General features: G+C 43.5%; 1 protein-coding gene across 1 annotated transcript in view; it reads left to right on the top strand.

Annotated features, from left to right (window-relative positions):
* LOC124130913 (mitochondrial intermediate peptidase-like) overlaps positions 1-27,362 on the top strand; it is a 73,619-nt gene that overhangs the window by 11,326 nt on the left and 34,931 nt on the right. The window contains exons 4-11 of the mRNA XM_048390590.1: positions 7,826-7,914; positions 9,479-9,626; positions 10,927-11,045; positions 16,568-16,631; positions 18,094-18,250; positions 20,771-20,819; positions 21,504-21,564; positions 22,056-22,108. Coding sequence (XP_048246547.1) covers positions 7,826-7,914; positions 9,479-9,626; positions 10,927-11,045; positions 16,568-16,631; positions 18,094-18,250; positions 20,771-20,819; positions 21,504-21,564; positions 22,056-22,108 — 740 coding nt within the window. The remainder of the gene's footprint in view (positions 1-7,825; positions 7,915-9,478; positions 9,627-10,926; positions 11,046-16,567; positions 16,632-18,093; positions 18,251-20,770; positions 20,820-21,503; positions 21,565-22,055; positions 22,109-27,362) is intronic.

Genomic DNA, 27,362 nt, shown 5'->3' with positions numbered 1-27,362 from the left:
TTAAGTCGAGAGTACGGTCTCTGCCTTGATGTCCTGAATTATCATGGATGGCCTTGAGAACTGTTTCCTTGTGTATGGTTGGTAACACAATTTGATGTACAACTCCATCACAACTGTTCACACTTCGATAGAGAACTCCTTTGTTTAGAAGAAACTTGTCCCATTCCAGAAGGAGTTTCCTGACGGATTGATCTTCAAGAGAACGTTGGCGTGCTGTTGGCTTGTGTCCTAGGTTCAAAAGTGATATCAGCCGAGCAAGTGTTTTATCCAGTGATTGTTCTTTCCTCCAGTTGTGTTCTTTCGAGGCTAAAGGCAGGGATGGTTCCTCTGGATATATGGCCTCCTCATGAAAGGTGAGACTTTCAGCATGAGTACCTATCGCCTGGTGAACTTGACAGATGGCCTTGATACTTGGAACATCCAGTTTGGTTAAATCAGCTCCATGATTATGCCGTCTGGACAATCCATCTGCATCTTGGTTCTTGTTTCCCTGGCGATAAATGATCTTGAAATCATATGCTGAAAGTGCTGCTAGCCAGCGATGTCCAGTGGCATCAAGTTTAGCAGTAGTGAGGACATATGTCAAAGGATTATTATCCGTCTTCACTTCAAACTTGTTTCCATAGAGATATTCGTGGAACTTGTCAGTTACTGCCCACTTGAGTGCCAGGAATTCCAGTTTGTGAGCTGGGTAATTCTTCTCACTCTTCCGTAGAGCTCTACTGGCATAGGCTACAACCCTCAAACATCCTTGTTGCTTCTGATAAAGAACTGCTCCAAGTCCAGCTCCGCTTGCATCTGTGTGTACCTCAAAAGGCAGGGAATAATCAGCATAGGCGAGTATCGGTGGTTGCGTTAAATGATGGATGAGAGTATCAAATGCTGCTTGCTGTTCTCCTGACCAGATCCAATTGTTGATCTCTTTTGTAGGTCGCCTGCTCTTCTTCTTGGGTTGTCCTACGAGCAAATCATTGAGTGGCTTAGTGATCTTGGCAAAATCCTTCACAAATCGCCTGTAGTACCCAGTAAATCCTAGGAATTTGCGAACATCTTCTGTATTCTGTGGTACTGGCCAGGTCTTCAGAGCACTAATCTTCTCTGGATCAGTCTCGATTCCATTAACAGATACAATGTGACCAAGATACTTCACCCTTTTTCTGAAAAGCTGACATTTAGATGGTTTTAGCTTTAGTCCGTTATTTCTGAGTCTTTGAAATACTGCTTCCAGTCTTTCCAAGTGCTCGTCAATTGTGCTTGAGAAGATGATGATGTCATCAAGGTAGATGAGACATTCTCTTAGATTTAAATCTCCCATGCATTTCTCCATGAGCCTTTGAAATGTTGCTGGAGCGTTGGTTAGACCGAATGGCATTCTATTACATTCATAAAAACCTAATGGTCCAACGGAAAATGCAGTTTTCTCCTTGTCCTTTTCCTCAAGCTCAACTTGCCAGTATCCAGAGCGCAAGTCCAACTTGGAGAACCATCTCGATCCAGACAGACAATCTAAGGTTTCATCAATTCTTGGAATTGAGTAGGAATCCCGAACTGTTCTTGAATTCAACAATCTCATGTCAAGACAGAAACGTAGACTGTTATCCTGTTTGCGGACTAACACCACATTAGATGAGTAGGGACTGTGAGATTCTCTAATGGCTCCACATGCTATCATCTCATGTAGGTGTTCCCTTACTTCTTCAAATAATCCAGGAGGGATTCTTCGATGTGGCTGCTTGAAAGGAGTATCATCTGTCAACCTGATTCCATGCTTCACAGTGTTGCAACAACCTAAGTCTGTGATATCTGAAGACATGATGCAATCCCAACGCTGTAGCATGTCAGAGACTACTTGCTTCTGTGGGTCATCAAGATGGCTGTCAGAGAGATCAATCCTTGATTTGCAGTGCTGAGAAGAAGTATCTGTTGTGTCCTCTGATACATGATTCGTCTTATTAGCAGATACATCCAGGGGCACTTGTGTAATGACACGAACTTGGTGGAGTTGACAGAGTCTGGTCTTTGGACGGATGGTGATGACTCTTGCAGACAGGTTGCAGCATCGAACTGGTATTCTGGATAACTTTCCATGTTTTCCAACTTCAACTAGGCGTGGACAAACAGACAAACCTGTATGCATGTCGTATTCAACTTCAAGATGTTCAGTAACAGCAGTGTAATTCCCTGGACTATGACGAATAACTCCACTGAGGGTGACCATCTCATTTGGCTGAATAATGATAGGTTTATCATTGGTAGACTTGACTGTTCCTAGAATGCCGTTGTAACTAATTGAATCCAGTGCAGTAGTCCATTCCTTTGGTAATCCTTTTCCTCCTTCCTGGTTTCTGGATTTTAATCTCTTGAGAACATTGATGCCAATCACTGCAGGGATGTCCTTGTTGTATTTTGTATCCTTGGTTATTAGTATAGGAATCTGCAATTCGACATCATAGCAAGGAATGTAGATTGATACATCAATGTATCCAGAGTAAGGTATGTTAGTGTCTCCAGCTCCAGTTATTTGAAGTTCAAACTCAGTTAGGGGCCGACATTCAATCTCTGATAATGTAGAGTTGTAAAAGGCTTGACTGACAGTTGTAATCTGGGATCCTGTATCTAAAAGTGCAGAACATTTAATGCCAGCGATGACTACTTGAGTTTCATTAGCCTCTCCGATCATTCTGTCATGTAAATCTGTTGGGTTAGGGCTATCACTTCCATTGGCCTCTACTAGCCCTTCAGCAGTAGGCCATTCTAGTTTAAAGATCCACCACGTCTCCCACGTTCAAGTCTACCACGACCTCTGCCTCTAACTGGGATACCTGTAACTGTAGAAGAATCCTTCCGGGCTTCTAATACTGAAAGTCTATCCAAGATCTGCTTCAGAAGTTTGTTGTCCGTCTGGGGCTGTTGCTTTGGCTGCGCTGGTTCCAGCTTGTCCAGTCTCTTTATAACTTCTGATAGCTGCTGAGATATCTTGGCAGAAACATCTGTATCTGGTGTGGGGTTCCTATCCATGACGTGTGGTTGCTGTTGGACCTTGGATCTCATCCTTGGATGTGGCTCTCCTTGCATCTCACATTCAATTTCTCTTGTGGTCTGCAGAAGATCCTCAAAATCCTGTCCTGAGTAAAATGAAGGCCGGGTAGCATTCTTTAACGTTTCCCGAAATAATCCACTCCAGAATTTATTCCTCAGAATACTGTCTCTCGATGTAGCATCCATGTAGCTTCCTCTATCTGTGGCTCTCTGTAGTAGGGTTTCCAATCTAATTCCCCATGATGCAACTGATTCAGATTCCTGTTGACGAGTCGTGTAGAAAGCTTGCATCAGGGATTCCGGATTATCCACCGTGCCATATAGTCCTTCCAGTTTCCTCACGATAGTGTCAACTGTTGCCTTGTCACCTAGTGAAAGAAGAACACTTGATGCATCACCTTTGAGGGACTTCCTCACAGCCTGAGACAGAATAGCAGGTGGGTAAGCATCATCTCGAATGAGGCATCTGACTTCCCATTTCCAAGTTTCAAATGATGACTCCGTTTTCGGTACAGGGGTTTCTCCGGAAAAGTGGGAAATCCTAGGCAACTGAAATTGGTACATCTGCTGGTTGAGAGATCCCCTGTATTCGTATGGTGATCTATTTGTAGGGACATGTTGATCAGTGGTGTGTCCAGGTTGAAATCCTAGATGTCTTGGCGTGATGGGCTCCCTTTTATGTACTGGCGTAGATACGTTGCTTTGGTGAAGCAAGAAGGAAGGGGGTACAGGATGAATGTTATACCGGCCAGTGGTAGTGAGATATGCTAACATCTTCTGTTCGTCTTCCTGTGTTATTGGCCTGTCATCATTCCAGTTCTCACCTCCAGAAGCCATGTTGAACGATGAAGTACGGATACAGGACTATCTATTGCCAGAACAACAGATGCACAATCACCAAAGTTCCGATTATCCTCAGTGATAAACAAGGAACACACCAAGTGCCACGCCAACTGAAGCCAATATAACGAACAAAAATAATACCAGCTTGTGTATACACAAGACCTACTGCCAACTCAGAAAGAGCAAACCAACCAAACACAACCCACGGATGTGACAGCCAACCAATATCGCCTGATTCACTAAGGATACTGTGTAACACAAACGTCAGTTCATAGCAATAAAATGTAAAGCATAATACAGTGAAGAGCAAATGTATAGCAGTCTACAGTGTGTAGCAAAGGGAGGTAATTACCAATGACAAAGTCAGGAATAGTGTCACCAGTTATTAAAAGAAAACTCAGTATGAAACCTACATGATTTTATTAAATAAGATTTTCTATAACGCGGAAGCAGAGTACCGATGTAAACACGCGTAGTCAAGAACAAGTTACGTAACCGGATGTAAACACGCGAAGTGAAGGCACGGAACGCGAAAAGTGACGCGAAAACAAGTGCTTGTTTACATTAGTAAGTGCTAATGCCGGTGATGTGGGTCGCGATCATTCTCATTCACCCAATGAAGTAAATACTAAAACTAATGCTAAATTAAGATATTGAAGAATGAAATAAACTAAGAAATAATCTAAGAAATTGAATAACAAAGTCCAAGATGAGACAATTATCTAAGTAGACATCGTTTATACAGATTGTCTAATTGTCTCCCAATATCTAAGACTAATATTTATAACTAAAGCTAAACACTAATGTTTATCTCAGACTAAGTATCAACTAACTAATAATAAATAACTGCAGTGTTAGTCAATATTCTTATCATCACATAATAAACACTTGAAGTATCTACTATATGGATTTATAAGAATATATATATATATACATGCAACAGGACCTAGTGCGCACAAATACTAATAAATAGATAAAGCTGGTAGTAAAGCATAAACATGCAGTATAGATATCACCAATTTCCACGGCATACACATTTCCAGCGTGAAATCAGCAGTGTAATAGTCAATCAGCAGACGTTAAAGTTCATCTTTGCAGATTGTAAAAAATAATGTTAACATTTCTGGAAGTGTTCGGAGTCCATCGCCATGAGAAGCGTACAACACAAGTACAGGTGGAGATATTCTAATGCACACTTGCCTGCATATAATGTCTATCACAGTCGTCCTTGAATATCACAGTCGTCCTTGAATATCAATGTCTGAATATAAATTATCACAGCTTGACAATATAGATTTATGATTATAAAATCATTAAAATGTCAAAGTATATACTTAAAAAGTCTGTGAAGGTGATTCAGGTGATAAGGATGATATGGTTGAAAACGATGATCACGTGGACGATAACGACGATGTTGATGTTGTGATGACGTTGTTAATGATGTTGTGGCTCTACCTCAGTCCCTGTTCGGGCGCCATTTTGTCGCGGGTTCTGCCAACGATGTAATCGAGGGAACTGAGGCGGTGCGGATGAGGTATAAAAGGATTTATTACCTGTAAAAATATATAAATTACATCAACATGAATTGATGTGTCGAGGAAGAAAGAATGTCTTCCCTCGACAATGGCGTGACATGAAGTCGCATTTTATTACGTTGCATAGCATGGCACAATATAATATTCAAACGCTGTTACTTTATATACTATAAATGCAGCAATAAATGATTTCGGCGGCACACGTTATGTGTGACGTCACCACATTATAAACAAAGTAACATTTTTATGATCTTTCATGTAATAATAAAATATATATACATGATAAACAAATGGAACTTAACCAGATCTTTCACTCACAATCTTACAGGATGGTGCTTTAAACTTAGTGTTTGAATTAGTAATCTCGTGCAACGCGATGCCTTTAGACCGAGTATGATATTCACAATTTACAACATTAATTATTTAGTTTCTACAATCGCGTTACCTATTCTATTGACTAGATTTCCATAAAGAAAGTAGATAGACACGGGTACATACCTGTAAAAATATATAAATTACATCAACATGAATTGATGTGTCGAGGAAGAAAGAATGTCTTCCCTCGACAATGGTGTGACATGAAGTGGCATTTGAAAGTGTCCACGTCACACCCCAGGTATTAGCACGAGATACTGATGGTAAGACAACCAGGAGTAAGATTGAGAGATGAAGCGTCCGTAAAATGAAAAAGAGATAACTCTTGGCAACTAATAAATCCGGCGACATCTGTAAGGCTGAAAAAAATAATAGTCTTGGTTCTCAAGCACCACCTGCAAAAGTCCGCCACACTTTTCGTTTTTATTTCCATTTTCAAAAAAAAAAAGTCCTATTACTTGAAAACAATCTGATCCAATATGGCACACAGTTACCTCCCTTTACATGTGCACTGCTTTACGAGGCATCCCCTGCTATGGTCATGGTGGCAATAGGAGCTGTTTGTTATGTAGGAAGGCCCTTTGCCATGTTGATGGTACACAACTGCTTATTTGGTCCAGACTAGTTTGAACAAACAAAAAAACAACCACCACCCACCCGCACTACTGGTATATTTTCAAAAGCCTTTGCCCGAGAACCAACTCTATTATTTTTTTAAGCCTAAGATATATCTGTTGTAGCAGGATCACTCGGGGTACATGAAGTTTTATGTGTTTCTTGTTAGGTTTTATACCACTCGCCTCCAGATCATGGTATAGAACCTAACCAACGCTGGACGCATAAAATCCATGTACCCCTTGTAATCCTGCTACAACTTCATAGTGTAACGATATATATCGAACTATCACAATCGTTTGCACTACAATAGTACTACATAGCCAATGGTATCATCGCCAATGCCAATGGTATCATCGATATCATTGATGCATAACAAGCTATGGTTTGTGATTAGTTATGAATAATACACATATTATGTAAATTTCAAACCTACCTGAGTGTCCAGTTTTTAATAACAAGATTTTGACATCTTAAGATTAGTGTAACTTCCCTTGAATTTGACTAGCCACAGGGAGGAATATGTTACAATAGTACTTAATCGATAGGAATTTGGTAATGCCAATAGTATTATCGATAGTATGCATTACAATTGATAGTTTGCAATTAGTTATAAAATAATACATATATTATGCGACCCGTGAAGATCCGGGGGTAGAATAGGTCTTCAGCAACCCATGTTTCCCAATAAAGGCAACTATGCTTGTCGTAAAAGGCGACTAACGGGATCGGGTGGTCAGGCTCGCTGACTTTGTTGATGCATGTCATTGATCTCAATTGCGTGGATAGATGCTCATGATATTAATCACTGGATTGTCTGGTCCAGACTTGATTATTTACAGACCGCCCGTCATATAGCTGGAATATTGCTGAGTGCGGCGTAAAACAACAAACCAACATATATTATACAAATATATGACCTACCTGTGTGGTTGGTTAACAAAGATTATGACGTCAGATTTGAGTTACTTCCCTTTGATTTCAGATGCCACAGGGAGGAAAATAGACCTCTTTGTGATTGTCAGCAATACTTTATTCATTTCCATTACAATGATTAAAATAATTATCAAGCCTTAAAGTTGGTTTCTGTCCCACTACTTCTAATGCAATAGTTGACGACTATAACATTACAATCACAATAGTGGAAAGTGAGTGAGTGAGTATGTTTTTACGCCGCTTTTAGCAATATTCCAGCAATATCACGGCGGGGGACACCAGAAATGGGCTTCACACATTGTACCCATGTCGGGAATCGAACCCGGGTCTTCGGCGCGACGAGCGAACGCTTTAACCACTAGGCTACCCGACCGCCCCCAATAGTGGAAAGAGCCCAATAGTCCCCCTAAGCATAACGATACTTTAGCATTAAGCTCTTGTGTACTGGGTATAGTTGTGAGTGTGTGTTCACCTGTTTGCAGGCAGACTTTGTGCGAGTGTCTCACCCAGATCAGGACTACTCCATGGCTGCGGAGGAGGCCTGCGTTGGACTGTCCGGACTTGTTGAAAAGTAAGACAAGCAGTGCTCACTCTGGCTTTTGAAACCGCCAGTCCAAGTGGAATAGCAACTCTAAAAACTACCAGTCCCCTCAAAGTTTGGCAGTCCCTATTTTGAACAAAGAAAACAATTTTAATTCTTTCAACATCATGTTCAACATTTCACATGAGACTAAGTCTCTAAAAATAGATATTTTACCCCAAATCAAAATGTTATTTACTTGCACTAAAAGAAGACAACGGGAAACTTTGATAAAAGACAAGCTGACTTTGTTAAAAAAATATACTTTATTGATTATCACCGATCTTTTGTTCAACAACAAAGATTACCGTATTCGACGTAATAAGCGCCTGGGGCTCTCTCAAAATTAGAAATAGGGGGCTCTTATTAGAATATAATTTTGGTTGAAAGATTGTAAATTTCGTAGTTTATTCTGACAGCCTGAAATGATACAAAAGAAAAGTATGTGCGTATCCTACACAACAGATAAATTTTCTAGAATTTAATTGCCCATAATTAAGGTGCATATAACACATGAGTGCGTATTATACACGAACAAATAAGTCTTGTGTACATTGATCAATTGGAAGGGGTGCTAATTAGGAATGTTCACTAGCCAATATATTAGCAAATATCGCCGTGGGCGCTTATTACGTCAAATACGGTATAAGGTACTTATTTGCCGGTCCATGGGGACTAATTGTCACATGAATTATCAGTCCATGATTTATTTTACTGGTAAAAAATAGTAATTACCAGTAAGAGGGAACACTGACTAGTAGGGAATCTCAGTCACCATGTGGGCATTCCAGGGAAGAACATGTCATGATGATGCTTAAAGTGGTGATTGTCCCCGTGATATTGCTGGAAGTTTGTTAAAGGGCAAGTTCACACGGAAATTAACCTATTTTTCTTGTACTTTTTCCACATTAAAAGTGTTAACCTAGAAGTGTCATAGACAAAAATATAAAAATATCACAATTAATTAACATATTTTTCGCATTAAAACGATTTATATTTTTCACATTTACCAAGTGTTCTATTTCCACAACAAAAACACCATGGCTTATGCCCCTTGCAATATGACGTCATTGGTGCCAATTGATAAACATTATGACGTCATCATGCTTTGTTAGAGCCGCTTCACGTGGTGTAGGTACAGGTGTGTGATTCTAGCGTCTCAGATGCCAGCCAGCATAGTGTTATGCTGAGTCACTACTGCGCCGGAGTGTGTCGTAGGCCATGTTGTTTTACCGCAAACTGGTACTTGATATCTTTTGCGTTGAGAATAGACAGGGACCCAGTTGAATTGGCACCAATTACGTCATAATCTAAGGGGGATAACTCAGGCCTGTTTAGCTCGAAAAACGAAGGCCTCATAACGGCATATCATTTTCACACTATTGTGAGCTTCCTACTTTCACTGTGAAAAAAATGAGTGTATATTTTCAAACACAGATACTAATTAATTCTAAAATTGCGTTTTGTTTAGAAAAAGAAAGAAAGTAATTTTTGCGTGTACACTTCCCCTTTAAGCAGTGTTTAATGCCAGGTTGTATTTGTGTTGTCCTTGCAGACTGAACACCGACACTGGTCTCCACCAGGCCCTCAAGACGGTGATAGACAACGGAGACTCCGTGCCCACTGACGATGTGGACAACAGGGTGGCCCAGCTCTTCATGTTTGACTTCGAACAAAGCGGGATTCACTTACCGGCTGACAAGGTACAGCCTTGTTGGTAATCTCCACTAGAGCTGGGACGAGTCTAAATTTACTACCCGGGTACCCACCCCCCAATAACCGTACCCGACCCTACTTGGTACTCACTGTAGATCTCAAGAGAGAGGTACAATATGTCCAGTTGGGAATAGTTTGACTGTAGCCCTGGCAAAAGGTATTTATATACACATATAAATCGATCTGGTCATGCATACACTGAAGTTGACTGGTTTTATCTTTATTCATGCATGAAGGAATGCGTACATAGTGATAAAGAAATGCGAACATTAGTGACTTGTGGAACCATGGAGTTCCACATAATTTTAGTCATTAAGCAATATATCACGTGACTAACCACAGGTCCGGGGAGTCCTGTTGGTACCCGGGTCCTACTCTGTATCCACGTGACACGAGTTACCTGTCCCAGCCCTAATCTCGCTTTAAGCAAAATTCCGGCAACATCACGGAGGGGGACACCAGAAATGTCGGGATCGAACCTGGGTCTTCGGTGTGACGAGCGAACACTTTAACCATTAGGCTACCCGACCGCCTCCAGAAACCAATGGACCAATGAAGCTGAAACTTTCCATGCTTCTTACAACCAATGATGACTCCTCAATTTGCTCGAGAGGTTTGAATCTGTTGTGCAGTATGAATCGCCTATCAACTGCTATTACTGAGCCAAAATGTCTGGCGATGTTCATTTGGTTGTGGTTGTCGACAGTATTTTAGAGTTTCATCTTGTTTTTCACTGTTCTTGTAAATTCTCTTTAAATGCATTTTGGTCTATGTAGACATCTCTGAAATTTGAACTTTGGCAGTGATGTTTCTATTTTGGTTGAAATCATGTTTGGATGAAATGTGATGCATTACTGTTAGTTTTTAGTCCTCAGTATTTATGATGATTTGTTTAAGGAGATAAACATAATCTGTTTTCAATGTGGGCTAGGTTACCTGTAGATTTAACCTCACTTAATTAAATCTGGAACCTAACATGCAGTGCAAGATTTCAAATTTTAAATTTCAAATATGCCTACCAAACAACCCGTTTCCTGTGGTAAAATTGATTTCTTATTGACATAGGAATTGGCTTTTTATTGTACCAAGATTTTATTCCTTCTTCCAGTGCGTAGCTACTCTACAGTATAAAAATCGTTTCTCATCAAAATGATGTTACAAAGATGGGTTTCAATCTAGCTTTGTGTCAACCACTGGTTTACCTCGCCCGACTGTTTATGTCGGTCGGGACACACTTTGAATGTTGCTGATTACGGGTTAAGCAATTTTGACTTGATCTTGTTTCAGAGAGAGAAGTTTGTGAAGCTGAACGAAAACATCCTGATGCTGGGGAGTTACTTTGTTCAACGAACACACAGTCCATCCTCTGTACCTAAAGATAAACTGCCACAGAATCTCAGATATTGGTGAGTGATGCAGTTCAGGTCTTGCTTCTTGAAGCTGAGTGGTCTAAGGCACTCACTCACTCACTCACTCACTCACTCACTCACTCACTCACTCACTCACTCACTCACTCACTCACTCACTCACTCACTCACTCACTCACCCACCCAATACCCCCCCTAACACTCCCTGACCCACTCATCCACCCAATACCCCCCACACTCACTCACTGACTCACTCACCCACCCAATACCCTCCACACTCACTCACTGACTCGCTCACCCACCCAATACCCCCCCCACACACTCACTCCCTGACCCACTCACCCACCCAATACCCCCCCTAACACTCCCTGACCCACTCATCCACCCAATACCCCCCACACTCACTCACTGACTCACTCATCCACCCAATACCCTCCACACTCACTCCCTGACTCACTCATCCACCCAATACCCCCCACACTCACTCCCTGACTCACTCACCCACCCAATACCCCCCCACACACTCACTCACTGACTCACTCATCCACCCAATACCCCCCACACTCACTCACTCCCTGACTCACTCATCCACCCAATACCCCCCACACTCACTCCCTGACTCACTCACCCACCCAATACCCCCCCACACACTCACTCACTGACTCACTCATCCATCCAATACCCCCCACACTCACTCACTGACTCACTCACCCACCCAATACCCCCCCACACACTCACTCACTGACTCACTCATTCACCCAATACCCCCCACACTCACTCCCTGACCCACTCATCCACCCAATACCCCCCACACTCACTCACTTCCTGACCCACTCATCCACCCAATACCCCCCACACTCACTCACTGACTCACTCACCCACCCAATACCCCCCCTAACACTCCCTGACCCACTCATCCACCCAATACCCCCCACACTCACTCACTGACTCACTCACCCACCCAATACCCCCCCTAACACTCCCTGACCCACTCATCCACCCAATACCCCCCCACACTCACTCCCTGACCCACTCATCCACCCAATACCCTCCACACTCACTCACTGACTCACTCATCCACCCAATACCCTCCACACTCACTCACTGACTCACTCATCCACCCAATACCCCCCACACTCACTCCCTGACCCACTCATCCACCCAATACCCCCCCACACTCACTCACTCCCTGACCCACTCATCCACCCAATACCCTCCACACTCACTCACTGACTCGCTCACCCACCCAATACCCCCCCACACACTCACTCACTGACTCACTCACCCACCCAATACCCCCCCCACACTCACTCACTGACTCACTCACCCACCCAATACCCTCCACACACTCACTCACTGACTCACTCACCCACCCAATACCCCCCCCACACTCACTCACTGACTCACTCATCCACCCAATACCCTCCACACTCACTCACTGATTCTATCACCCACCCAATACCCCCCCCACACTCACTCACTGACTCGCTCACCCACCAAATACCCCCCCCCACACACTCACTCACTCACTCGCTCACCCACCCAATACCCCCCCCCCCCCCACACACTCACTCACTGATTCACTCACCCACCCAATACCCCCCCACACACTCACTCACTGACTCGCTCACCCACCCAATACCCCCCCCAACACTCACTGATTCACTCACCCACCCAATACCCCCCCCACACACTCACTCACTGACTCGCTCACCCACCCAATACCCCCCCCCCCCCCCCCCCCACTCACTCACTGATTCACTCATCCACCCAATACCCCCCCCACACACTCACTCACTGACTCGCTCACCCACCTAATAACCCCCCCCCACACACACACACACACACTCACTCACTGATTCACTCACCCACCCAATACCCTCCACACTCACTCACTGATTCACTCACCCACCCAACACCCCCCCCCCCCCCCCCACACTCACTCACTGACTCGCTCACCCGACCAATACCCCCCCCCCCCCACACACACTCACTCACTGACTCGCTCACCCACCCAATACCCCCCCCCCCCCCCCCACACTCACTCACTGATTCACTCACCCACCCAATACCCCCCCACACACTCACTCACTTATTCACTCACCCATCCAATACCCCCCCCACACACTCACTCACACACTCACTCACTGAATCACTCACCCACCCAATACCCCCCCCCCCCCCCCCCCCCACACACACACTCACTCACTGACTCGCTCACCCACCCAATACCCCCCCCAACACTCACTGATTCACTCACCCACCCAATACCCCCCCCATACACTCACTCACTGACTCGCTCACCCACCCAATACCCCCCCCAACACTCACTGATTCACTCATCCACCCAATATCCCCCCTACACACTCACTCACTGACTCGATCACCCACCCAAATCCCCCCCCCCACACACACACACACACACACACTCACTCACTGATTCACTCACCCACCCAATACCCTCCACACTCAGTCACTGATTCACTCACCCACCCAATACCCCCCCCCACACTCACTCACTGACTCGCTCACCCACCCAATACCCCCCCCCCCCCCCCACACACACACACACTCACTCACTGACTGACTCGCTCACCCACCCAATATACCCCCCCCCCCCCACTCACTCACTGACTCGCTCACCCACCAAATACCCCCCACACACACTCACTCACTGACTCGCTCACCCACCCAATACCCCCCCCCCCCCCCTCGCCCCACTCACTCACTGACTCGCTCACCCACCCAATACCCCCCACACACACTCACTGACTCACTCACCCACCCAATACCCTCCACACTCACTCACTGATTCACTCACCCACCCAATACCCTCCACACTCACTCACTGATTCACTCACCCACCCAATACCCCCCACACACACTCACTCACTGACTCACTCACGCACCCAATACCCCCCCACACACTAATTCACTGACTCACCCATCCACCCAATGCCCTCCACACTCACTCACTGACTCGCTCACCCACCCAATACCCCCCCACACACTCACTCACTGACTCACTAATCCACCCAATACCCCCCTCCCCCTCCCACACTCACTCACTGACTCACTCACCCACCCAATACCCCCCCCCACATTCACTCACTGTCTCACTCACGCACCCAATACCCCCCACACACTCACTCAATGACTCACTCACGCACCCAATACCCCCCCACACTCACTGACTCACTCACCCACCCAATACCCTCCACACTCACTCACTGACTCGCTCACCCACCCAATACCCCCCCACACTCACTCACTGACTTACTCACCCGCCCAATACCCTCCACACTCACTCACTGACTCACTCACCCACCCAATACCCCCCCACACTCACTCACTGACTTACTCACCCACCCAATACCCTCCACACTCACTCACTGACTTACTCACCCACCCAATTCCCCCCCCACACTCACTCACTGACTCACTCACCCACCCAATACCCCCCCACATTCACTCACTGTCTCACTCACGCACCCAATACCCCCCCACACTCACTCACTGACTCACTCACCCACCCAATACCCCCCACACACTCACTCAATGACTCACTCACGCACCCAATACCCCCCCACACTCACTCACTGACTCACTCACCCACCCAATACCCTCCACACTCACTCACTGACTCGCTCACCCACCCAATATCCCCCCACACTCACTCACTGACTTACTCACCCACCCAATACCCTCCACACTCACTCACTGACTCACTCACCCACCCAATACCCCCCCCCACACTCACTCACTGACTCACTCACGCACCCAATACCCCCCACACTCACTCACTGACTCACTCACACACACACACACACACTCACTGACTCACTGACTCATTCACCCACCCAATACCCCCATCTTCCCCCCCCCCCCCACACACACACTCACTATCTCACTCACTTACTCCTCCCCCCCTCTGTTTCTCCTTCCCTCCCTCCCCCGTTACTCCCCACCCACCCATGCAAACTTGGTACATGTTTTACCAGGGACTGAAGTGCTGCCTTTTGCTATTGTGGGGCCCTTGGGAATTTGACATCTTCTGATGACTTGTTTAAAATGGCATGAAAAACATAACTATTTCTTTAACTGGCCTCAAATGGATTTTTCATTAGTTCTATTCTGAATAACATCTGAATCAGATGGGGAGCGGTCGGTTAGCCTAGTGGTTAAAGCATTCGCTCATCACGCCGAAGACTCGGGTTCGATAACCGACATGGGTACAATGTGTGAAGCCCATTTCTGGTGTCCCCCGTCGTGATATTGCTGGAATATTGCTAAAAGCTGCGTAAAACCATACTCAATCACTCACTCTGAATTAGATGAAAGTACCACATGATTCCGACAGTTGTCATAGTCATCGAGCCTGTTGTCTGTATCATGTTTATTGCACATTCACTATGTCCTATGCATGGTCAAAATCTACATTGTTTCTGTAGTCAGGTGTGGAGTGGACAACCTTAGCTTGGTTACTGATGGTGGTAACCGCTTTGGTATTAGGGACAAGGTGTCCAAACTTGCATCAAAAGGTCCATGGTTTGAAAGCCCATTTTAGCATTTTGCCCCCGTTTCATTGGCTGTCAATGTGTGGCAACCCAAGATGTCCCTTCTGTAGACAGGGGAGTGTGTAGCATGGTGTGGCGTCAGATGACCCAGGTGCTGTTCAAAGCGATCTTAGCGCTAAGGTTGTCGTTACTCCCATACCTCAACATAGACATAAAGCTAAGTTTGTTTTGTACATTGGCTCCCAATGTGTGATTGAGCATGGTCATATTTAATGTAAAAGAAACAGGTCTCAGTACCCTACTATTCAGCCCAAGATGTCCCTTCTGTAGACAGGGGAGTGTGTAGCATGGTGTGGCGTCATCGCACAGATGACCCAGGTGCTGTTGTACAAAGCAATCTTAGCACTAAGGTTGTCGTTACTCCCATACCTTATAATAGACATAGCGCATACCGTATATTGCTGTGTATAAGGCGACCCCACGTATAAGACGACCCCCCTGTACACGCCTTCAAAATCAACCCAAAATCCTATACTCCGTGTATAAGGCGACCTGGAATGATGCACATCACAAGTGCCTTATATTTGCAATAAAAATATGTTTAGGTTGTAGGTTGGTTGGTACAACAGCACCCTGGGTTTAACACAAATGTATTGAATAGCTGCAGAAAAGCATACATTGCATCGCAAGGGATGCACAATATTCATTGAACTTATTTCTTGACAAGAAATGTAATGGTCCTGTGATTTAAGTAATTATCAAATCTTACAGGACAGTAAACCTTTTCATTATTTTATTTTAAACCTTATACTTCCTGTAAGAACCCTGGGGTGGTGGGGAGACCCGGGATTGATTCCCCACATGGGCACAATGTGTGAACCCAATTTCTGGTTGCGATGTTGCTGGAATATTGCTTAAAGCGTTGTAAAACCAGACTCACTCACTCCTCTAAGGACCCTTGATCGCTGTGCAGAGTTAAACCCAACTCACTCATTCACTCACTCACCACATGGCTGCAACATTAACAACTTGTGTTTGTTACAGTTTCAACGTGGATGGCGACAACACCTACGTGACAGGCCTGTGCTCCGACCACTACAGCGACGTGGTGAGTGACAGACCACGGGACAAGGATAGTCTCCTTTCACTAGTCTCAGTAATCTTTCTTACAGGTCAGGACATGTCAATGATTGCTGATGGTCAGTTGCGGCTGTTCAACGATGTTGCCTTTCATTAAGCGTCTAAGGAAAATAGATCTGAATGTGAAAAAATTGACATTTGCACTCATGGCTATGACCCTCGTGAAACTATCAACATTGTCGGGTCCCTCGATGAGATGAACATGTTACTTGGCAGGGAAAGTTACTATCCTATTAGTGGTGTACGTTCCTGATGATCGTCATGGTCTCACTCTGGAAACTGTAGGTTCATTGAAGCAGTCTGAAAGTAGTTTGTCAGAAAGTGATACTTCACTTTTAAATTTGAAATATTGATTTTATTTTTCAAAATAATGTTTTTCATCACCAAGTAGGTTTGTTTTTGTTTTTTTCTTAGTTGTTTAACGCCGCACCCAGCAATATTCCAGCTATATGACGGCGGTCTGTAAATAATCGAGCCTGGACCAGACAATCAAGTGATTAATATCATGAGCATCGATCCTCACAATTGGGATCAATGACATGCATCAACCAAGTCAGCGAGCCTGACCACCCGATCCCAATAGGTGCCTCTTACGATAAGCATAGTCCCCTTTCACAGCAAGCATGGGTTGCTGAAGACCTATTCTACCCCGGATCTTCACGGGTCACGAAGTACATTTTTTTCATCACTAAGTACATAAGAAAGCACATTGATTTTCAATGACTGGGTTTGATCACTCACTCAACCAAAAATAGTACAATCTGAAATTTACCAAGAAAGCGCTATCCCAAATATAATATCAGTTACATTTGACCGCTTTGTAAATGGCATTATGTATTCATACTATACTAGGCTTAATAAAATAAAAGAATTGGTTCTCAGGCAATGGTTTTTGAAAATATAGTGCGGGTGGGCGTTGTCTTTTTTTGGGGTTGGGGGGGTTGGGGGGGGGTGTCAAACTAGTATTCAACCAAATAAACAGTTGTGTAACCAAATAAAGGGCCTCCCTACATAAACGTATTCATTGATGAGTAAAATAGTGGAATACAGTATTGGACTACTGTTGGATTTGGAATATTTAAGGATTTTTAGTTTGTTTTAAAAATGGAAATAAAAACGAAACGTGCAGTGGACTTTGTGATAAAGCGGGCGGTGTCTGAGAACCAAGATTCTTTGTTACTTTTCAAAAGAAGTTAAAGGACACCCAATTTTTTCAGATGACAATAGTTAATCTGTCATGAGATGATAGACTAACTATAGTCTCATGAAAAGATTGTATGTTCTTTTAACTTCGTTTGAGTAGTATTCCACGGAATTTAGGAAGATGAGAACAAATTAACTATGTCTTCTCAATTTGCCTGCCAAAGGCACATAGTGTAAAGTCCTGGATAAATTCCTGTCTGATCTACATTGGTGGTATTGTGTTTCAGGTGCGAGAGACGGCATATAAAACATTTCTGTATCCAGACCAGCACCAGTTGGAGATCCTAGATGCACTGTTACGCGCTCGACACCAGTTGGCCGAACTTGTCGGCTTCCCGACCTACGCTCATAGAGCCACCAGGGGCACGATACTGGAAAACCCAGGTCAGAAGGATCTTGTCTCGCAACCGGAATGAACCACTGTTGTGATAGATTTCTGTCTGCAGTGATTTATTTAGACAGGCTCAGAGGCCGATATTTGGCCCCAAGTCTGAACCAAAGGTCCAAATTAGAATTACCAATTTCCCAATTCATGTTATGGGACCCATGAAGATGTGGGTAAGGATTGGCCTTCAGCAACCCATGCTTGTTGAAATTAGAATTACCAATTTCCCAATTCATGTTATGGGACCCATGAAGATCCGGGTAAGGATTGGTCTTCAGCAACCCATGCTTGATGAAAGAGGCGACTAACTGGATCGGGTAGTCGTCCTTGCTGATTTGGCTGATGCATGTCATCGTATCCCAATTACGAATCGTAGATTAATGCCTGGTCTGACGCAATGGCTTGTGCAACCCCAGTAATGTCACTGTGTGTGGTGAGTCACTGTGTGTGGTGAGTCACTGTGTGTGGTGAGTCACTGTGTGGTGAGTCACTGTGTGTGGTGAGTCACTGTGTGCGGTGAGTCACTGTGTGCGGTGAGTCACTGTGTGCGGTGAGTCACTGTGTGTGGTGAGTCACCGTGTGTGGTGAGTCACCGTGTGTGGTGAGTCACTGTGTGTGGTGAGTCACTGTGTGTGGTGAGTCACTGTGAGTGGTGAGTCACTGTGTGCGGTGAGTCACTGTGTGCGGTGAGTCACTGTGTGTGGTGAGTCACTGTGTGTGGTGAGTCACTGTGTGCGGTGAGTCACTGTGTGCGGTGAGTCACTGTGTGCGGTGAGTCACTGTGTGCGGTGAGTCACTGTGTGCGGTGAGTCACTGTGTGTGTTGAGTCACTGTGTGTGGTGAGTCACTGAAACAGGTCATCCCAGGGAAGAAGAGGTTCTCAGTATGTTCTTGTTATTTAGAGTCCTCGACTCCATGTTTCCGGGTTCAGTTTTCACGTGGGTTCAATGTGTGAAGCCCATGTCTGGTGTCCTCCACTGTGGTATTGCGGGAATATTGTGAAAAGTCGTGTAAAACCATACTCACTCACTGTTGGAGCAGCCTCTAGTGTATAGGCCTGTGAAGATCCGGTTTAGCATTGGTCTTCAGCAACTCATACTTGTCTTAGGAGTCGACTAAGGGGATCAGGTGGTCAGGTTCACTTACTGGGTTGATGCATGTCATCGTATCCCTATGACATAGATTGTTGCTTATCACTGGATTGTCTTGTCCAAAGTCAATTATTTAAAGTGAGTGAGTGAGTATGGTTTCACGCCGCTTTTAGCAATATTCCAGCAATATCACGGCGGGGGACACCAGAAATGGGCTTCACACATTGTACCCATGTCGGGAATCGAACCCGGGTCTTCGGCGTGACGAGCGAACGCTTTAACCACTAGGCTACCCGACCGCCCCCAATTATTTAAAGACCTGTGTCATACAGCTGGAATAAGGCTGTGTGCAGAATTAAGCAACAAACAAACAAACATCTTGGTGATGTGGCTGGTTGAATGGTGGAGATCACTGATCATGCTTTGTCACTGTTCTGGACTGGAGCATTGATGAGTCGCTGTGATATAGTTAGAACATTGCTGACTGCAACGTTAAACTATTAAACCAACATTAAACCATATTGTTGCTACATCACTAAATATGAATTAGTCCTGTCTATGTATTTCAGTTTCATTTGTGAAAGGGGGGCACGGGTGGCCCAGTCGTCTAAGGCGCTGCGATTGGTGTGTCAGCACCATACCCGTGCTCGTGGGTTTCACCGAAGTGGTAAACGTCTGAGACCTGCATCACTTCGGGCTTTCCTCCCACTTTAAGCTGACACGCCGTGATATAACTGGAATAATGTTAAAAGCGGCGTTAAACCCAACTCACTCACTCACTCATTTGTGAAAGAGTACTTGTGCGACTATGTCCTTCTAGTTATTGCCTCAGGAGCACATTTATGTTCTTTAGAGGGTCTTAATTTGGGCTAAATAGCAGTTTGATTCAATTCTAACTGTACTGATTATCATATTTAGACAATTACCCTTACCATACTAAGACAATTACCCTTATTGTACTAAGATAATTTCCCTTATTGTACTGAGACAGTTACCCTTATTGTTCCAAGACAATTATCTTGATTGTACTGAGACAATTACCTTTATTGTACAGAGACAATTACCCAATTACCCTTATTGTTCTAAGACAATTACCCTGATTGTACAGAGACAATTACCCAATTACCCTTATTGTTCTAAGACAATTACCCTGATTGTACGGAGACAATTACCCAATTACCCTTATTGTTCTAAGACAATTACCCTGATTGTACGGAGACAATTGCCCTTAACGTACTAAGACAGTGTCTCACTTAATTTTCACACATGGGAAAGGGTCCACGTTTAGGCTGTAAGATGGAAACCAGACAAAGCCACGTCTTTCTTCAGGTGGCAAATGCAATGGTTGCCTCAAAGATGCCTTAGTTTATCTCTCAAAGTGACCCATCTATTAAACGTTGATAACAATATGTTTCTGGATATTCACAGAGTCTGTGATGAAGTTCTTACGGAACCTTTCCAACAAGCTAAAACATAGGTAAGAGTAAGGGCACTGTCAACAGGACCAGAATCTTCCTATTAAAATTACAAGATCCGACCTACATGTCAGATTTTATGAAAACTGTGTCAGTGAAAAGTGTAAACTGCCAGATCTCTCCGGATTGCATGAGTGCAGATAGGCCTTCTAAGACCCCAAACTCACTGCCTGTCATAGGAACTCAACATTATTTGACACACTCACTGGACCCGGGAAGATCCGGGTTAGACTAGGTCTGCAGCAACCCATACTTGCCTTAAAAGGCGACTATTCTTGTCGTAAGAGGCGACTAACAGGATCGGGTGGTCAGGCTCGCTGACATGGTTGATACATGTCATCGTATCCCAGTTGTGTAGATCGATGCTCATGAGGTCATTCACTTGAATGTCTTGTCAAGACTCGATTGTTTACAGACAGCCGTCATTTAGCTTGAATATTGCTGAGTGTGGTGTTAAGCAAACTAACAAACAAACAAACAAACAAAACCAGCTTCAGGCTCTTGTCCACATTGAGCTGAAACACTGTTGCACAACTGAAATACTTTCAAAGCAGGATGAATCCGACTCATTCACTGTGAATGCACCCCCAAATTTGTTATTTGATTTAAACTGAAAGATTTCTTGATTAATTTCGTAACAATACAAACAATGAATATCATCATCATGATGATACATGTCTTCTCAGAGCTGGCAAGGACTACGTAGACATTCTCCACCTGAAGCAGAGGCACTCAAGTTCCGATCAGGTGAGGCGTGTCTACTTTATTACCTAATAAGGCAAGCATATCATCATTTATACATTTTGTCTTATTCTTGTTTGTGTTGTATCAACTGCTGTTTTACCAAAACTCCTGTTGCTATGGCTACTGTATGATGTATTTCTATGACTTTAAAATATATTTTTGATATATAATAGTCGTCTATTTACCAGTAGGAACCTTGGGTAGAATAGATCACAAACACTTAATAATGTTCGATTGTTTTGAGTCTTTTTTGACACTGCAATTAGGGCTGCATTCGGGTGAGATGTTCTTTCTGTTCTCCGGGAACACAGCACAGGAAGTTTCCACTACCTTTCGGAAATGACATGAGATAAGCATATAGTATGAGTCAGGATAAGAATAAATGATATTTTAACTCTAAAAAATACATTCTTGAGTATTAAAACAGGTGATGTCCTTATGCTACCAGACATTCACAGTTGTACTTGCAATGGTTCTTCCCTGTTTTGTTGCAGCGTATTATGCCATGGGACCCACCTTACTACTCAGCCATTGGCAGGCAGGAGAGGTGATTATGCTTCAGTCAGCTTGGGGCGGTGGGGTAGCCTAGTGGTGACAGCGATTGCTTGTCATGCCCATGTCTCTGGCTGTATATTGCTGGAAAATTAGATGACGTTGATCAAGTCTATGACCTTAGATGACCATGAACAAAACTGTGACCTTAGATGACTATGACCAAGACTGTGACCTTAGATGACTATGATCAAGACTGTGACCTAAGACGACTCTGAACAAGACTGTGACCTAAGATGACTCTGAACAAGACTGTGACCTTAGATGACTAATGAACAAGACTGTGACCTTAGATGACTATGAACAAGACTGTGACCTAAGATGACTCTGAACAAGACTGTGACCTAAGATGACTATGAACAAGACTGTGACCTAAGATGACTATGAACAAAACTGTGACCTTAGATGACTATGACCAAGACTGCGACCTTAAATAACTATGACCAAGACTGTGACCTAAGATGACTCTGAACAAGACTGTGACCTAAGATGACTATGAGCAAGACTGTGACCTTAGATGACTCTGAACAAGACTGTGACCTAAGATGACTATGAGCAAGACTGTGACCTTAGATGACTCTGAACAAGACTGTGACCTTAGATGACTATGAACAAGACTGTGACCTTAGATGACTCTGAACAAGACTGTGACCTAAGATGACTCTGAACAAGACTGTGACCTTAGATGACTATGAGCAAGACTGTGACCTTAGATGACTCTGAACAAGACTGTGACCTAAGATGACTCTGAACAAGACTGTGACCTTAGATGACTATGAACAAGACTATGACCTTAGATGACTATGAACAAGACTGTGACCTCAGATGACTCTGACCAAGACTGTGACCTCAGATGACTCTGAACAAGACTGTGACCTCAGATGACTCTGAACAAGACTGTGACCTTAGATGACTCTGAACAAGACTATGACCTTAAATAACTATGCACAAGACTGTGACCTAAGATGACTATGAACAAGTCTGTGACCTTAGATGACTATGAACAAAACTGTGACCTTAGATGACTATGAACAAGACTGTGACCTTAGATGACTATGAACAAAACTGTGACCTTAGATGACTATGAACAAGACTGTGACCTTAGATGACTATGAACAAGACTGTGACCTAAGATGACTCTGAACAAGACTGTGACCTTAGATGACTCTGAACAAGACTGTCACCTTAGATGACTATGACCAAGACTGTGACCTTAGATGACTTTGAAAAAGACTGTGACCTTAGATGACTCTGAACAAGACTGTCACCTTAGATGACTATGACCAAGACTGTGACCTTAGATGACTTTGAACAAGACTGTGACCTTAGATGACTCTGAACAAGACTGTCACCTTAGATGACTATGAACAAGATTATGACCTTAGATGACTATGAACAAGACTGTGACCTGAGATGACTTTGAACAAGACTGTGACCTAAGATGACTATGAACAAGACTGTGACCTAAGATGACTTTGAACAAGACTGTGACCTTAGATGACTATGAACAAGACTGTGACCTAAGATGACTATGAACAAGACTGTGACCTAAGATGACTATGAACAAGACTGTGACCTTAGATGACTCTGAACAAGACTGTGACCTTAGATGACTATGAACAAGACTGTGACCTTAGATGACTATGAACAAGACTGTGACCTAAGATGACTCTGAACAAGACTGTGACCTTAGATGACTATGAACAAGACTGTGACCTAAGATGACTCTGAACAAGACTGTGACCTTAGATGACGATGAGCAAGTCTGTGACCTCAGATGACTCTGAACAAGACTGTGACCTAAGATGACTCTGAACAAGACTGTGACCTAAGATGACTCTGAACAAGACTGTGACCTTAGATGACTATGAACAAGACTGTGACCTTAGATGACTATGACCAAGACTGCGACCTTAAATAACTATGAACAAGACTGTGACCTAAGATGACTCTGAACAAGACTGTGACCTAAGATGACTCTGAACAAGTCTATGACCTTAGATGACCATGAACAAAACTGTGACCTTAGATGACTATGACCAAGACTGCGACCTTAAATGACTCTGAACAAGACTGTGACCTAAGATGACTCTGAACAAGACTGTGACCTTAGATGACTATGACCAAGACCGTGACCTCAGATGACTCTGAACAAGACTGTGACCTGCGATGACTATGAACAAGACTGTGACCTTAGATGACTATGAACAAGACTGTGACCTTAGATGACTATGAACAAAACTGTGACCTTAGATGACTATGAACAAGACTGTGACCTAAGATGACTCTGAACAAGACTGTGACCTTAGATGACTATGAACAAGACTGTGACCTTAGATGACTATGAACAAGACTGTGACCTTAGATGACTATGAACAAGTCTATGACCTTAGATGACCATGAACAAAACTGTGACCTTAGATGACTCTGAACAAGACTATGACCTTAAATAACTATGAACAAGACTGTGACCTAAGATGACTATGAACAAGTCTGTGACCTTAGATGACTATGAACAAAACTGTGACCTTAGATGACTATGAACAAGACTGTGACCTTAGATGACTATGAACAAAACTGTGACCTTAGATGACTATGAACAAGACTGTGACCTTAGATGACTATGAACAAGACTGTGACCTAAGATGACTCTGAACAAGACTGTGACCTTAGATGACTCTGAACAAGACTGTCACCTTAGATGACTATGACCAAGACTGTGACCTTAGATGACTTTGAACAAGACTGTGACCTTAGATGACTCTGAACAAGACTGTCACCTTAGATGACTATGACCAAGACTGTGACCTTAGATGACTTTGAACAAGACTGTGACCTTAGATGACTATGAACAAGACTATGACCTTAGATGACTATGAACAAGATTATGACCTTAGATGACTATGAACAAGACTGTGACCTGAGATGACTATGAACAAGACTGTGACCTAAGATGACTATGAACAAGACTGTGACCTAAGATGACTTTGAACAAGACTGTGACCTTAGATGACTATGAACAAGACTGTGACCTAAGATGACTATGAACAAAACTGTGACCTAAGATGACTCTGAACAAGACTGTGACCTTAGATGACTCTGAACAAGACTGTCACCTTAGATGACTATGACCAAGACTGTGACCTTAGATGACTTTGAAAAAGACTGTGACCTTAGATGACTCTGAACAAGACTGTCACCTTAGATGACTATGACCAAGACTGTGACCTTAGATGACTTTGAACAAGACTGTGACCTGAGATGACTTTGAACAAGACTGTGACCTAAGATGACTATGAACAAGACTGTGACCTAAGATGACTTTGAACAAGACTGTGACCTTAGATGACTATGAACAAGACTGTGACCTAAGATGACTATGAACAAGACTGTGACCTAAGATGACTATGAACAAGACTGTGACCTTAGATGACTCTGAACAAGACTGTGACCTTAGATGACTATGAACAAGACTGTGACCTTAGATGACTATGAACAAGACTGTGACCTAAGATGACTCTGAACAAGACTGTGACCTTAGATGACTATGAACAAGACTGTGACCTAAGATGACTCTGAACAAGACTGTGACCTTAGATGACGATGAGCAAGTCTGTGACCTCAGATGACTCTGAACAAGACTGTGACCTAAGATGACTCTGAACAAGACTGTGACCTAAGATGACTCTGAACAAGACTGTGACCTTAGATGACTATGAACAAGACTGTGACCTTAGATGACTATGACCAAGACTGCGACCTTAAATAACTATGAACAAGACTGTGACCTAAGATGACTCTGAACAAGACTGTGACCTAAGATGACTCTGAACAAGTCTATGACCTTAGATGACCATGAACAAAACTGTGACCTTAGATGACTATGACCAAGACTGCGACCTTAAATGACTCTGAACAAGACTGTGACCTAAGATGACTCTGAACAAGACTGTGACCTTAGATGACTATGACCAAGACCGTGACCTCAGATGACTCTGAACAAGACTGTGACCTGCGATGACTATGAACAAGACTGTGACCTTAGATGACTATGAACAAGACTGTGACCTTAGATGACTATGAACAAAACTGTGACCTTAGATGACTATGAACAAGACTGTGACCTAAGATGACTCTGAACAAGACTGTGACCTTAGATGACTATGAACAAGACTGTGACCTTAGATGACTATGAACAAGACTGTGACCTTAGATGACTATGAACAAGTCTATGACCTTAGATGACCATGAACAAAACTGTGACCTTAGATGACTCTGAACAAGACTATGACCTTAAATAACTATGAACAAGACTGTGACCTAAGATGACTATGAACAAGTCTGTGACCTTAGATGACTATGAACAAAACTGTGACCTTAGATGACTATGAACAAGACTGTGACCTTAGATGACTATGAACAAAACTGTGACCTTAGATGACTATGAACAAGACTGTGACCTTAGATGACTATGAACAAGACTGTGACCTAAGATGACTCTGAACAAGACTGTGACCTTAGATGACTCTGAACAAGACTGTCACCTTAGATGACTATGACCAAGACTGTGACCTTAGATGACTTTGAACAAGACTGTGACCTTAGATGACTCTGAACAAGACTGTCACCTTAGATGACTATGACCAAGACTGTGACCTTAGATGACTTTGAACAAGACTGTGACCTTAGATGACTATGAACAAGACTATGACCTTAGATGACTATGAACAAGATTATGACCTTAGATGACTATGAACAAGACTGTGACCTGAGATGACTATGAACAAGACTGTGACCTAAGATGACTATGAACAAGACTGTGACCTAAGATGACTTTGAACAAGACTGTGACCTTAGATGACTATGAACAAGACTGTGACCTAAGATGACTATGAACAAAACTGTGACCTAAGATGACTCTGAACAAGACTGTGACCTTAGATGACTCTGAACAAGACTGTCACCTTAGATGACTATGACCAAGACTGTGACCTTAGATGACTTTGAACAAGACTGTGACCTTAGATGACTCTGAACAAGACTGTCACCTTAGATGACTATGACCAAGACTGTGACCTTAGATGACTTTGAACAAGACTGTGACCTTAGATGACTATGAACAAGACTATGACCTTAGATGACTATGAACAAGATTATGACCTTAGATGACTATGAACAAGACTGTGACCTGAGATGACTATGAACAAGACTGTGACCTAAGATGACTATGAACAAGACTGTGACCTAAG

The sequence above is a fragment of the Haliotis rufescens genome, unplaced genomic scaffold (genome assembly GCF_023055435.1).
Source record: "Haliotis rufescens isolate VD_foot unplaced genomic scaffold, xgHalRufe1.0.p SCAF_9, whole genome shotgun sequence".
NCBI classification, from domain to species: Eukaryota; Metazoa; Mollusca; class Gastropoda; order Lepetellida; family Haliotidae; genus Haliotis; species Haliotis rufescens.
Note: the sequence above shows the minus strand (reverse complement) of the source record. Positions and strands in the feature narration are given on the sequence as shown.